Here is a 12,689-nt window from a genome sequence, read left to right as displayed (position 1 = left end):
CAGTAGTTCTAAAAGGTTTAAATTAGTAAGGCTCGTAGACACGTCATTTGAAATGAATGGAATACTTGTTTTTTCTCCTTCACAGCTACAGGGGAACAGAAGCAAGCTCTACAGGCACAGCCAACATCAGCGCTGCCGCCAGTTCAGCTGCAGCCTCAGAGTCAGCAGCAAGCCCAGCCTCAAGTGCAGAATCAGAGCACCCAGCCTGCGCCGCTGGCCCAGCCACCGGCAGCTCCGCCGGCATCGCAGTCTGAAACCCAGCCCCAGCCTGAGCCTCAGACTTCGGCGTCTGTTGACTCTCCAGTCACACCCGAAGCACAGACATCTAAATCTCCAGTTCAGTCTCCGGCACAGACCCAGGCGCAAGGGCAGTCTCCAGTGCAAGTCCCGAGCCAGCCGCAGACGGCAGTCCTCCCACAATGCCAGTCCCAAGCCCAGCCTCAGCCGCCAGCTCAGGTGCAGACTACAACCCAACAGCAGAGTCAGATGCAGCCCCATGCTCCCATACAAATTCAAGCTCAGCTGCAGCAATCACAGCCTCAGGTTCAGACTTCTGTCTCAACCCTTCCAACTACTCAGAGTTTAAATCAGGTTCCTGTGCAATCCCCAACTCGTCCTCAGCTGCAACTTCAGCAGCCTCCAACAAAAGTTATTACAGTGCCTCAGCTTCAGCAACAAGTTCAAGTTCTCTCTCAGCTTCAGTCACATGTTGTGGCTCAGATACAAGCCCAACAAGGCAGTGTGCCCCAGCAGATCAAGCTTCAGTTACCTATTCAGATCCAACAAACTAGCCCAGTACAGGCTCACCAGATTCAGAATGTGGTAACAGTTCAAGCAGCTAGTGTTCAGGAGCAGCTGCAGAGAGTTCAGCAGCTCAGGGAGCAGCAACAGAAGAAAAAACAGCAACAGATAGAAATTAAACGTGAGCACACCCTTCAGGCTTCTAATCAAAGTGACATTATCCAGAAACAGGTAAAGTTAACAGAAGGAAATTAAAACTTAATGAATGAAACAAATCTCATTTTAAATGCCTGTTCTTGTTAACAATGTTAATACATTTGATAGGCAGTTAATTTGATTCTTTCAAAGTTAGTGCACGATTGCATTTTGGCAATTTCATTAAATATTCTGAGTTAATTCAGCACATCAGGTCAATTGTACCATGTTTGCAGTCTTCTGGCGCCTTGATTCAACTTACCACTAGCTGCTGGGACAATACATCTTCATTCTCAGTTCAGGAAAGATAGGTTATAGATAGGAGAGCTGACGTTCAGAACACATGTACAGTACTTTCATTGCCTGCTGTAGGAAACTGAGGTTTCAAAGAGGTATCTGAAATGTAATGCTGTTGGATGGCTGCAGGGCTTAAAAAAAATACATATATATATATATATATAAAAAAAATAGACTCTGACCATTTTTTAAAATAAAAAAAAAACAGTCACTGAAGAAATACTGTCAATTTACATTTAGTCCCTAGGTTTCAACTCAACATAAGCAAAATATCCTACTGTGTGTGGGAGGGAGAATGGTGTTAGTTTTCAATTTCATTTTCAATTCTCAGATAATTGCCTTAAACAAGCACTGCCCCTGATAAAACCAGTTCTATTTTGTCACTTACTGAAATAAATAACACTAACTTTTTCTTTAACTTTGGAAATGTCCTGGTTCTCCCAGTAATATTATGAAATACTGGCTAAATTTTTCATATTTTATTTTGGATTCTGTATCATCCTACAGGTGGTTATGAAACAGAATGCTGTCATAGAACACTTGAAACAAAAGAAGACACTGACTCCAGCTGAGAGGGAAGAAAATCAGAGGTGAATGTGCATCATAGTGCATCTTTAGATGTGAAAGTTTTGCATTTATAACATCTTATAATGGTGTAATAAAACACTGGTTTATAAAAAAAACAAAAAGCCCCTTAAAGAAATTTTGCTATTTTAAAATTGCTTAAAGTAACACTCAAAAGTAACTTTTTATAACCATGTTCTTAAAGTAATTGAATTCTGTGTATTCTCGATTTTCTTTTGATTACACGTTTTTAAAGTTAAATGTATTGCATGTGTGTGAAGCTGGGCACAGATTTTAAGTTTAAGGTGAAAAACAAAACCATCCTTAAAAGAAGGGTAGAATGGAGATTTAATTGTTCTGTTGCAAAAAAGCCTGGGTTTTGTTTGTTCTTTATCATGGCAGTTTATTTCCATTCTTACCTGCTGTACATCCCACTCTACAGAATAAATTTAAGAGTTGGAAGGCAGTTCTGTTTGACAAACTAGATTTTACGCTTAAAGCTGCTACACACAAATTTGGAGTGTTTGTCGTTTGTCTTGGGGTTATTTTGACCCCTTTTCACTCGTGCAGTTGCTTCAGTTGGATAATCACAATTGTGTGCATTGTCAGTAAGAAAAAGAATAGTGGCTTTTATAAAATTTTGGTCATCAAATCAGAGTACAAGCTTAGTTGATTACAAAAATATTAGTAGGTGCTACTTGCTTAACGTTCACAGTTGCACAGTGTAAGATGTATTGTGATATACTCTTAATGTAGTGGTGTCAGACAGCCAAATCGGTATTTAGACCGACAGAAGTCCAATATAATTAATAAGAAGAAGAAGAAGAAGAAGCAGTACAGCTGTTTTTCTATGTCGCTGGTAGTTTGGGTGGGTTTTTTTCTTCTCCAAAAATGTAATTTGGGTGTCCTACCTGGTGAAAAAACAGACTAAATCAAGTAGATGTAGTGCAGGTAAAAAGAGCAAAGTAAACAAAGTGGTATGGCCCTCGGCCCTCCAAAACCACTAGGATGTTTCATATGTCATCAAAATACAGATGTCTATCAAAAGACAGTATGTCTGAGTCTAAGACTACAGAGCCAGCAGCAGCTGGTTGTCCTGCCCATTGCTATTTTGTTGCTTGCTTCCAGCTTGTATGTCAACAGGAGTTATTTTTCATGGTCACTCTGGCAACAAGAAGCATTTAGTTTCTAGTGGGTTTGAAATAGAATGGGAAGGGAAAAGGAAGTTCAGAAGAACAAAAATACATTCATTTTCTAATTGAAATGTAAAGCAAAATAAGTGAATTGCAGAACAAGTGAGCAGGAAAAGAGATTTGTGGTTGAGTGTACAACAAGCGGATGAGAAATTAATCTTGAGTTGTCATCAGTGAAGAAATTGGCAACTGCTTTATTGTGAATTCTATACACTGAAAAACATGTCAGTCCTTATGCCAAAGCACAAAAGCTTAGTAATATTTGGTGGTCACTGGAGAGTGGAAACGTATGTTTTAGGAGAGTTCACAGGCTTCCAACTTGCTTTCATCCTACACGAGCATAAACAAAATCCAGCTCTTTCAAACTTGTTTGTAAAAACTGAACTGAGTGGAAATGTCTCTCGTTGTACTAAAGCCTAAGCTTTGTTGGGAGTTTTATAGGGGAAGGGGAGGAACAGTTATACTCGGACCAGTTCAATGAAATTGGGACTGGCCGCTTGAGCCTAACTAGGGATTTGATCTCTCCCAGTGGTGTTCTGGTAAAAAAGTATGAGTGGGAACAATGTGTGTTACTAAATTTGCCTTGTACATCTTAGGAAATGTGATAATTTAGCTTGCAACTTGCAGAGGCTGGAGAATGAAATGATTCTGCAATCTCAGCTGGGGATAAATAGGCAGCTCGGCACAATGTACTTTTTCTTTATTTCTTCCCAGAATGATTGTGTGCAACCAAGTGATGAAATATATTCTGGATAAGATAGACAAAGAAGAAAAACAGGCAGCTAAGAAACGAAAGCGAGAAGAGAGTGTAGAACAGAAGCGTAGTAAACAGAATGCTACTAAGCTCTCAGCTCTACTTTTCAAGCATAAAGAACAGCTGAAAGCTGAAATATTGAAAAAAAGAGCCCTTCTGGACAAGGATCTACAAATTGAAGTGCAGGTAAGGACAGTTATTCTCAAAGACTGATTTGATTTTAAGCTGGGGAGAATATATCTGTGTTAATCTTTACCCGTTTGCTCAGTGAGATTTTAAGCAAACATACAGGAAGAAGTTCTGGTTGTAGATACCTGGGTCTCTGCGAAGCTAGATTTAAGGCCTTTTATAGTGCTTGTTTTTCACCTGGACTGAAACTACCTTGTTTTCTAAAACAGCTTCTGATAAATTACAGCCAGTGGGCCACAGTAGGCCAAGTGTGTCATCCCTTAATGTTGTGTGAATTGTAGGCTAGGCACGTTGAAAGATTTGTGTGTTTAAATGGCTCTAATTATTTTCTTTTGATACGTCCCCGTGCTTAATGTCTAGATTTTAAGCCTGTCCTGGAATAATCATATGAAGTGCCTTCCTCTCTATTTATTCATTTAATATGCTTCAGGAGGAGCTAAAGAAAGACTTGACTAAAATTAAGAAAGAAAAAGAAAAAGCCCAGGCAGCTGCAGCTGCTGCAGCCGCGGCAGCCGCTGCAGCCGCAGCAGCCGCCGCTGCACCGCCACCACCGCCGCCACCACTGCCACCACCACCACCACAGCAACACGCAGCCAGCGTCGTCTCCTCCTCCTCCACCACAGTCCCAATGCCAGTATCCTCCCAGAAGAGAAAGCGAGATGAGGAGAAAGATTCGTCAGCTTCCAAGTCCAAGAAAAAGAAAATGATTTCTACTACCTCAAAGGAAACAAAGAAGGACACAAAGCTTTACTGCATCTGTAAAACGCCTTACGATGAGTCTAAGTGAGTAGTGAATGCCGCAGCCTTTTCCTCTGTATCCTTAGCTTTAGGTTTAGCATTTAGCTGTTAGTGCAAGGTAGTTCTAGAATTGGAGATAAGAGTATCAGGTGTTATTGCAATGATCATTAAGGTATAAAGAATAAAGTCTCTCTTTTCCACTAGCAGTTACAAAACTATTAACATACTTGATTTATACTATTAATGTATGTGATTTATATTTCTACTTGTTTGCATGTTCCCATTGTATGACCTTTCTGTCTCACATGCACATACTCTTTTTTTTTTTTTTTTTTTTTTTTTTCCTCCGCTCTGTTATTCTTTCTTTTGCCGTTTTGCCTCTGCCTCAGAAGCAAGTGACAATTGGGTTTGAGCAATTTCTCGTGAACAAGCAGCTGGTGTTCTTTAGAAATAGCTTTGGTACCGTCTTCTGATAAATGACTTTTTTGTAAGTCAGTAGCCAGTAAAGGGGGTTCGAAGGTACTGGGCTGCAGTTCACTTTGGACAATGTTTCAGGTAGAAATGGTTTCCATGTGTTGTAATTTACATCCCAGGGTTGATAAAATAATGAATATGTAAGCATTTGACAAAGTGAAAACTGCAGTTCTCTGTAGTTTGATTCTGGCTGTGAACGAGAGAAAATATTTATATTACGTACGAAGCTTGTGAAGAAACTTAGTAAGTGGTGGAGTGGAAGATTCCGTGGATCGCAGGGAGATAGCGTTACACGTTCCTGCTTAAGCTAGAAGTGACTAACATAGTAGCTGGTAATGGTTAACATCTGATAGCTGTGTATGTAAAGTAAATTTGACTTCAGACCGATTCCAAGTGAGTATGTACCCGCTCAACGAGTAACAACACCAAAAAGTGTTAATTGATGCCATTTGGTGGTGGTTTAAATGCTGATGACAGAAAGAAACCACAGAGGTGGAGTAGTGCTTTCACTCCAGTAATGGTTCTTCGTTCCAAGCTTAGGGTCAGGACTAGAGGATCTCTTGAGGTTCCTTCTAGCCTTTTGTGGTGTTTAATTTTTTGTTTATATATATGAAGTTGAGATCTTCAGGGTTTTTTGATCTTGGTTGTTCAGTAGCTCTGACCATGACACCGTTACTTCAGTGTGGGAAATCGGACTGCTCTCTGTGCTGCCGTTTCTGTAGACACAGCAGACTGGGGTGCCCTGGTGTTACTTCTAAGGGACGTCACCAGTCACGCTTAATAACGTTGTTAGACTTCCCATAATCCAGTAGACTCAGGAGGATCCCCTGTTCTCATTTTGTTGTGACACCGAATAAAGGTCTGTGTATTACTGCTTCTGTTGTTAGTAAGCGATAGAACGGTCACCAAAATGAGAGGAGATGAACAAATTCTGTGAGCAAAAGGCTTTGATTGTCAGACAGACTCTTTTTGGTGGGCGTTTGAGTAAGCCAATGAAAAATGTGGTTATAGAGGGAGTTTTGGTAGCCTGAATCGAGAGCTATGCTTAAATGCACAGAACAAAAATTGAAGAAAATGAAATCTTAATGACTTAGTATCCTTAGCAATACGATTCAGTTCTGCTGCTTTGCTTTTTGTGAATCCTGAATTTTATGTTCTTATAAATGATGACTGTGCTACTGAACTACATTATCCTTCCACTATCTGGAAAGGGATTAGTCAAGTTTTAAAACAGTTTTCTGGCAAACGTTTTTTTTTTTATTATTTTCAAATATATATATATGCATAGGCATCAGATGCTTCTCTTTGTGCCAGTGTCTCTTTTCTACTTCAGAAAAAGATAGATGTGCTGCTTGAAAAGCTAATTAGTGGTATATTATGAATACCCTATGCATTTTTTAGGATGTAGTAAATCCTCAAAAGTCATTCCGTGTTGTGTATTTTATTGGAAATCCCTTTATGTTTGGTTTTCATTTGTGATACTCCAGGGTTATAGGTAGGGATTTGCTCATAACGTTTCCAGGGATGGCCAGGAAGGGTGTCTTTTGAAGATTCCTACTTAGATTCTGACTTATTTGTGAAGTGACATAACGTGACACCTGTTCCACATTCTAGTGGCAAGGTTTAGCACCTACACCTAGACGTAAATGTGCTTCCGCATCACCAGGGGCAGAGAGACACCGTCTTTCATGGGAAGAGGAGGCAGGCTGAATCATTGTTGGTAGTTGTCAGAAGGAGCTATATCTATCTATTCTTTACGGGTTGCGTCATCTGTTATTATTTTTATTATTTTATTTTTAGGATTTGTTTGACTGAAAATTAAGAGAAAAGGCAGGATCTGAGTACCAGAGTGTATGCACGGACCCAAGAAATTAGAGATGCTTGTTTTGTGGAACATGTGCTAGCTCCTGTCCTGTTGCTAGTGTGCAGTGTCCAGGGGGTGCTGGCAGGCTGAACTAGGATGGCAGTAATTCATACGGCAGCGCGTGGCAGGTGGGGATGGTCGCCAAAATCCGGGAAGATCAAGGTTCTGAGTCAGCTTGCTTTTGCTTAGGCAGAGAGAATGGATGTGTAACTTCGCCCATCTGGTTGATTGTCACTAGTCATAGGTATGTTTTGAGATATCCATACACAAAATGACAAACATCCTTGCATAATATTTTACAGTTTTGTCACATCATTCTGTGCAAGGTCCCATTCATACGATTCCGTACCTGGTTCCCTTCACTTTGTGTCATACCATATCTGGTTCCGTCACATAGCTGTGTCTGAGAGTAGACATTATTTTCTGCAGAATAGTCCACGTTCCAATTTGTTGCAATTTTGAGTAGTTTAATTATCTGGTTTTCAGTATGCGCCCCCTCAAAAAAAAAAAAAAAAAAAAAAAAATACAAGTATGACAACCATGTCCTGGCCCCATTTTCTTTCATATCATGTTATACCAATATGTATCCTACACATGGCTGGTATGCATGTTCTTCGTAGTATACTTGTAACTCCTAGTTGGTGTTTGCGCTTTGCTTTTGTTTTTTAAATTAACTGAGACCTACATTTTCAAATCTTAAAGGAAATGTTTCAGTGGCCTTTGAGCTACGGTTTTGAAAATGTAAATCTTTTTCTTTGGCCTTGTCTTTTTGTGCCTTTTACAGTTTTTCACACACACGTTGGAGACATACATTTTGAGCCCAGTTTTGTCAAAGTCTGGTTACATATTGTTGTGCATTTTAATGAAATGTCAATTTAAAATTGACCCCAGTGACCTTACTGACAGTACAGCTGCAGCATGAGATGTTAGTCTGTAAGGACAGAATGCTAGGAAGCAGTGAAACCGAGACAGATAACTGACGCAGGGCAGCAAGAAAGCGCATCAGAGAGAAATGCAGGGAAAAGTGCCATGCCATTTGAAATGACAATTACATTGTCATTTTCATTGTGAATACTTTTAGGTTCTATATTGGCTGTGATCTTTGTACTAACTGGTATCATGGAGAATGTGTTGGCATCACAGAAAAGGAGGCTAAGAAAATGGATGTGTACATCTGTAATGATTGTAAACGGGCACAAGAGGGCAGCAGTGAGGAATTGTACTGTATCTGCAGAACACCTTATGATGAGTCACAGTGAGTTCTGATAAGAACCTCTTATTCAATGTTTAGGTAGCAAACTGCTCTGACTGTGGTTACCTGTTCCTTGCAAAGAAAAAAAAAAAAAAAGAAAAAAAAAAGTTACTCTGCATATGTTGTATTCATTCGTAATACAAATTGCTTTTCAGTAATTGTCTTCCTCTCCAAAATGTGTCTATACAGTAAATGTTTAGGAAAAGAGAAATTTTCAGGGTGGTCAAAATGTATTGGGTTTTGGTTTTGGTTGGGGTTTTTTGGTTTGTTTTTGTTTTTTCTAAACGCCTTGTACTTTAATTTGGGATTACTTCTTTTTCTGTCTTTAACAAGGGATGGTTAGACAGATTAAAAGACAAATGTAGTATTTAGCGGATTTTGTGTGTGTGTGTGTGTTTTAATCTGATCTGGATAGAAAGCATAATTTTAGTATGGGGGTATACGGTTGGTATCTTTTACTGTAAGGCCTTGTCATAGAAATACCCCTTCTGTATTCAGCTACAAGACTGAAGCTTCCTTATGAAAAATGTTTGTACAGAGTGAAACAAGAGTCCTAGTTGTAGCGCAGTTTGTGCAAAATGTATCTTGAATTGTTTTGGAATACTGGTTGGGTGAGACTTCTGGCATTACACTGTTCCTTTCAACTCTAAAGCAGAGGAATTATTTTTGAAGTCTTGATTGCTTGAAAGTGTGTAGTATAAAATTTAGGAACTAATTTTGAAATGGTCTGTAATTTAGCCTGTTTGTAAATACAAAAGCAGTTTGAGTAGTGTAATTAGAATTTGTCATGTTACGCTTGTATTTAATCATGCCAAGTATCTGCTTGTGTGCAGGAGATTGCAGGTTTATGTGTTTAAATGTGACCTTTGAATTAAGTAGATCAAGTCACTAACATCTTTTTGGATTTGCAGATTTTACATTGGCTGCGACCGATGTCAGAACTGGTATCATGGGCGCTGTGTTGGCATTTTACAAAGTGAGGCAGATCTCATTGATGAATATGTGTGTCCACAATGTCAGTCCACAGAAGATGCCATGACTGTGCTCAGTCCACTAACTGATAAAGATTATGAAGGTTTAAGAAGAGTGCTGCGTTCCTTACAGGTGAGAATAAGGACTGCAGCAAAACGGAGTGCTTTACTGTACAGGGCATATCTGGGGGAGGCTTTGAGTTCTCTTCTAGTAGCTTTGCCTTTTCTGCTACAGCTGTGAAGAATTTTGGTAAAATAATTGTGTGGTAACAGAAATCCTCAAAGGGTAATATTTTGCTTTGTCTTATATTTTGCAGACGTTATGAAAGGAAATTAATTTTAGAGTCCTTGAAAGTGAAAACAGTGGCCAGTTTCTAGGTGTGAAGTGCCAGGCACTCTCCGTAAATTCATTACTTGCTTTTCCGTGCCGCCTGTTCAGCACAGTACCCTGTTCAGCCCGAACTTCACGTTGTTTCCTGGTTTGAAGCCCAACTACTCGGCCACTGGCACCAAGCCTTAAGCTTTCCCCACTCATAGATGAGAACTAGTTACCTAACACTGCGCTTTTCCTTAAGTTCAACTCCAACAGATAAAAGTATAATGAAAATATTTAGCTATTAAATAGTGCTAATGTAACGTAATTGTTTTGTTTTGTGTTATTTGTTTTCCTGACAGGCTCACAAAATGGCATGGCCATTCCTAGAACCGGTAGATCCCAATGATGCACCAGATTATTATGGTGTTATTAAAGAGCCAATGGGTGAGTGTTTCTGAGCAACAGCGTGAGTGGGTGGATTTAGGTTTTTGAATATCAAATGAATTACCTGCTGACCATTTGCATCCAGAGATCTTTAAAGATGTGTTTTGCAAAATACACAGGTTTTGCAGTGAGGCAGATGAAACAATGTGATTTCTCACTGATATATTTAGCAGGTTTATCTATATATTTAACTTATCTACCTCTAGGCTGGCTCTTTAACCCTAAATACTGTCAGTCTAACATACAAAATGTGAAATTCAGTGCAGCAGTAGGATAGAATTCCTGGTTTAAAATTATTTCAAGAGGATAAATCTACCATGTTTTGCTTTGGATTTTTTCTGCCTTTGTGCATCAGTTCCTCCTACAAGTGTGGAGTATGTACTCTGTGGTTTGAGGAGGAAGTGGTGCTCATAGAGTTGTGTGACACGCAGCTTGAGGTGGAGCTTAAAGTTATTTCCATATGACTAGATAGTATACTAGATTTTGGATTGCATGTAATTTGTCTTTAAAGCTAATGAATAACAATTGATTCAAGGGGGGGGGGGGGGGGGGGCAGGGGGGCGGAAGCGGGAAGCACTGCAGCTTTACACTGGTTTACCCTGATCTTCCTAGACCTTGCCCGGTAGCTAGGAGTAAGCTCGATAAACGCTTGGAATGTGAAACGTCTTGGGAAAATCTGCCTCCTGCCCGAAATGGTGTCACTAAATGTTACTCCTTTCCTTCCAGCTACTGAACCAATACCTTGTCATCTGTCTAAATGAGACCTAGTGTATCATTTGAGCCTTCCCACCTGCTCCTTACTGATACCAGAGATAGGGACGTTAACTTCAATATTTTGACAAAATCGTGGTATGCTGACTGAAAATAATAATTTGCTTAGGAATTGTGTCCTTTTCTGTTCCAAAGTTCAGGATTGTGCTGTTATAAAAAGGCTAAACAACTTCTATTCCATAATTGATAGGTTAAAATTTATAAGGAAGGCTCAAATAATAATCTAATTAAGCATATCAAGATTTAATGGAGTAAACAAAAGTGCGTTTAGCCCTTTCTAACTTAACTAGCAGGAAAATACACTTGTAAGTATACAATATACGTAAAACACCCTGGGTAACGCAGGCCTGTCTGTGCTTGTTTTCACACATTCTGGCACTGCTGGCGGTTCAATATCAGCACTTTTAAGGGCATTTTCCAAAGGCAGGTCGTTGTTCTTTCCAGCTAAAAGTGCCACGGTACGTTTAGACAGCTATATTTATAATCGGCAGTTCTCGTTCCTCTCTTTAATTTACATTTGCATTAAAATAGGACAGTTACTGCTTACTTCACCATTCTGGTCTCATCAGTGTGTCTAAGACATCAGTAAGAATGAGAGCACTAGCGTTTTGTATGATCCTGCACTTGAAATCTTCCATCTGTGCCATGTGGCAATGTGCATATGCCCTTGAAAATTGATAATTCATTCAAAGCAAGTCATGAATTCAAATAAAAAATAATCGGAAGGTTTTATACTCTTGGTCTTAGTGAGAGCTGTAAAGAAAATAAAGTACAAGTAACTGAATCCAGATTGTCTGACTTGCACCCCACCCACCCACCCCCAATTTCTTCTGAAAAAACAAATAGCTTCCTGCAAAAGACCCAAGTTTTCCAAGGTCGTTTTGATACTTACATTTTAATGCAGCTGTACACAACGTATTAATGCATAAGTGTTTGTTCTGAAGGAGCCCTACTGGTGTCACCGTGTCACAGGCAGCATTCCTGGAAAAGCAGCTAACCCAGACAGGCTTTGTTTCCTGTAACCTCGACAACGTGAACTTCTGTTGGGGACGAAAATGTCTCATTGTAATGATCTCTGGTTTCTTTAAAGACCTTGCCACCATGGAGGAAAGAATACTGAAACGTTACTACAAAAAGGTCACGGAGTTTGTGGCAGACATGACCAAAATTTTTGATAACTGTCGTTACTACAATCCGAGTGACTCCCCTTTTTACCAATGTGCAGAAGTTCTTGAATCGTTCTTTGTACAGAAACTAAAAGGATTTAAGGCAAGCAGGTAAGCTACAGTGTTCCTAATCATAGATGTTCTGTTGTCCCCTAAAATCTTCTTAATGCTTTTATAAGCTTCCCTTGCATTCGTGGATTTGCCTCTGTGCATTTCTCCAGACAACTGCTTTTCTTTTAAAGGGAAAAAAAAATAGTAATCTGTTCTATAATAGCCAGCTGTCATTTTCTGTCAAAATTAAGGCTGAAATACGATTTTGTGGCGGTTACTTTATAGTATTTCTTCCAAATGAGTTGTTAACGTGCAAATTTGGGCAGCGGCATCATAAATATAGAAAATTTGAATGGCACTTTTAAGTCATCGCTGCAGAAAACTTAGTGAGAATCATTTCTGATGAGGACAAATACTGTGTTTTGAGTTACAATAATGTTCTACTGTGCAGTAAATACTTCTCATGCTAAAAAGAGACAATCGTTCTGTGAAGCTTATAGTCCAATGAAAAATGAAAATACTTTCGGTTTTACTAATTCATCTTTTTGTAACTGTCCGTATTTGAACGAGAGAGAATAAGGGTTAAAGTAGGGTGTGGAAAACTAAATACAATTCAGAATTCACTATTTAAAATGAAACTGTCCTTTTTTAAATGTTTTTCTGTGGAAGGATCAGTGTAGAGTATTTCCCTAACACAGACATTCCTGAA

At 39.3% G+C, this 12,689-nt stretch overlaps 1 protein-coding gene across 19 annotated transcripts in view; it reads left to right on the top strand.

Annotated features, from left to right (window-relative positions):
* BPTF (bromodomain PHD finger transcription factor) overlaps positions 1–12,689 on the top strand; it is a 56,675-nt gene that overhangs the window by 41,681 nt on the left and 2,305 nt on the right. For 12 of the 19 annotated variants that reach the window (XM_027786910.2, XM_027786907.2, XM_055798026.1 and 9 more), the window contains 8 exons: positions 86–972; positions 1,741–1,823; positions 3,705–3,930; positions 4,364–4,716; positions 8,091–8,264; positions 9,173–9,365; positions 9,908–9,992; positions 11,854–12,040. In XM_027786910.2, coding sequence (XP_027642711.2) covers positions 86–972; positions 1,741–1,823; positions 3,705–3,930; positions 4,364–4,716; positions 8,091–8,264; positions 9,173–9,365; positions 9,908–9,992; positions 11,854–12,040 — 2,188 coding nt within the window. The remainder of the gene's footprint in view (positions 1–85; positions 973–1,740; positions 1,824–3,704; positions 3,931–4,363; positions 4,717–8,090; positions 8,265–9,172; positions 9,366–9,907; positions 9,993–11,853; positions 12,041–12,689) is intronic. The other 7 variants (XM_013299226.3, XM_027786911.2, XM_013299231.3 and 4 more) reach the window with 4 other exon arrangements.

This window comes from Falco peregrinus, chromosome 2 (assembly GCF_023634155.1).
Source record: "Falco peregrinus isolate bFalPer1 chromosome 2, bFalPer1.pri, whole genome shotgun sequence".
Taxonomy (NCBI): domain Eukaryota; kingdom Metazoa; phylum Chordata; class Aves; order Falconiformes; family Falconidae; genus Falco; species Falco peregrinus.
The sequence above is the reverse complement of the archived record's forward strand: the minus strand, read 5'-3'. Positions and strand labels throughout refer to the sequence as shown.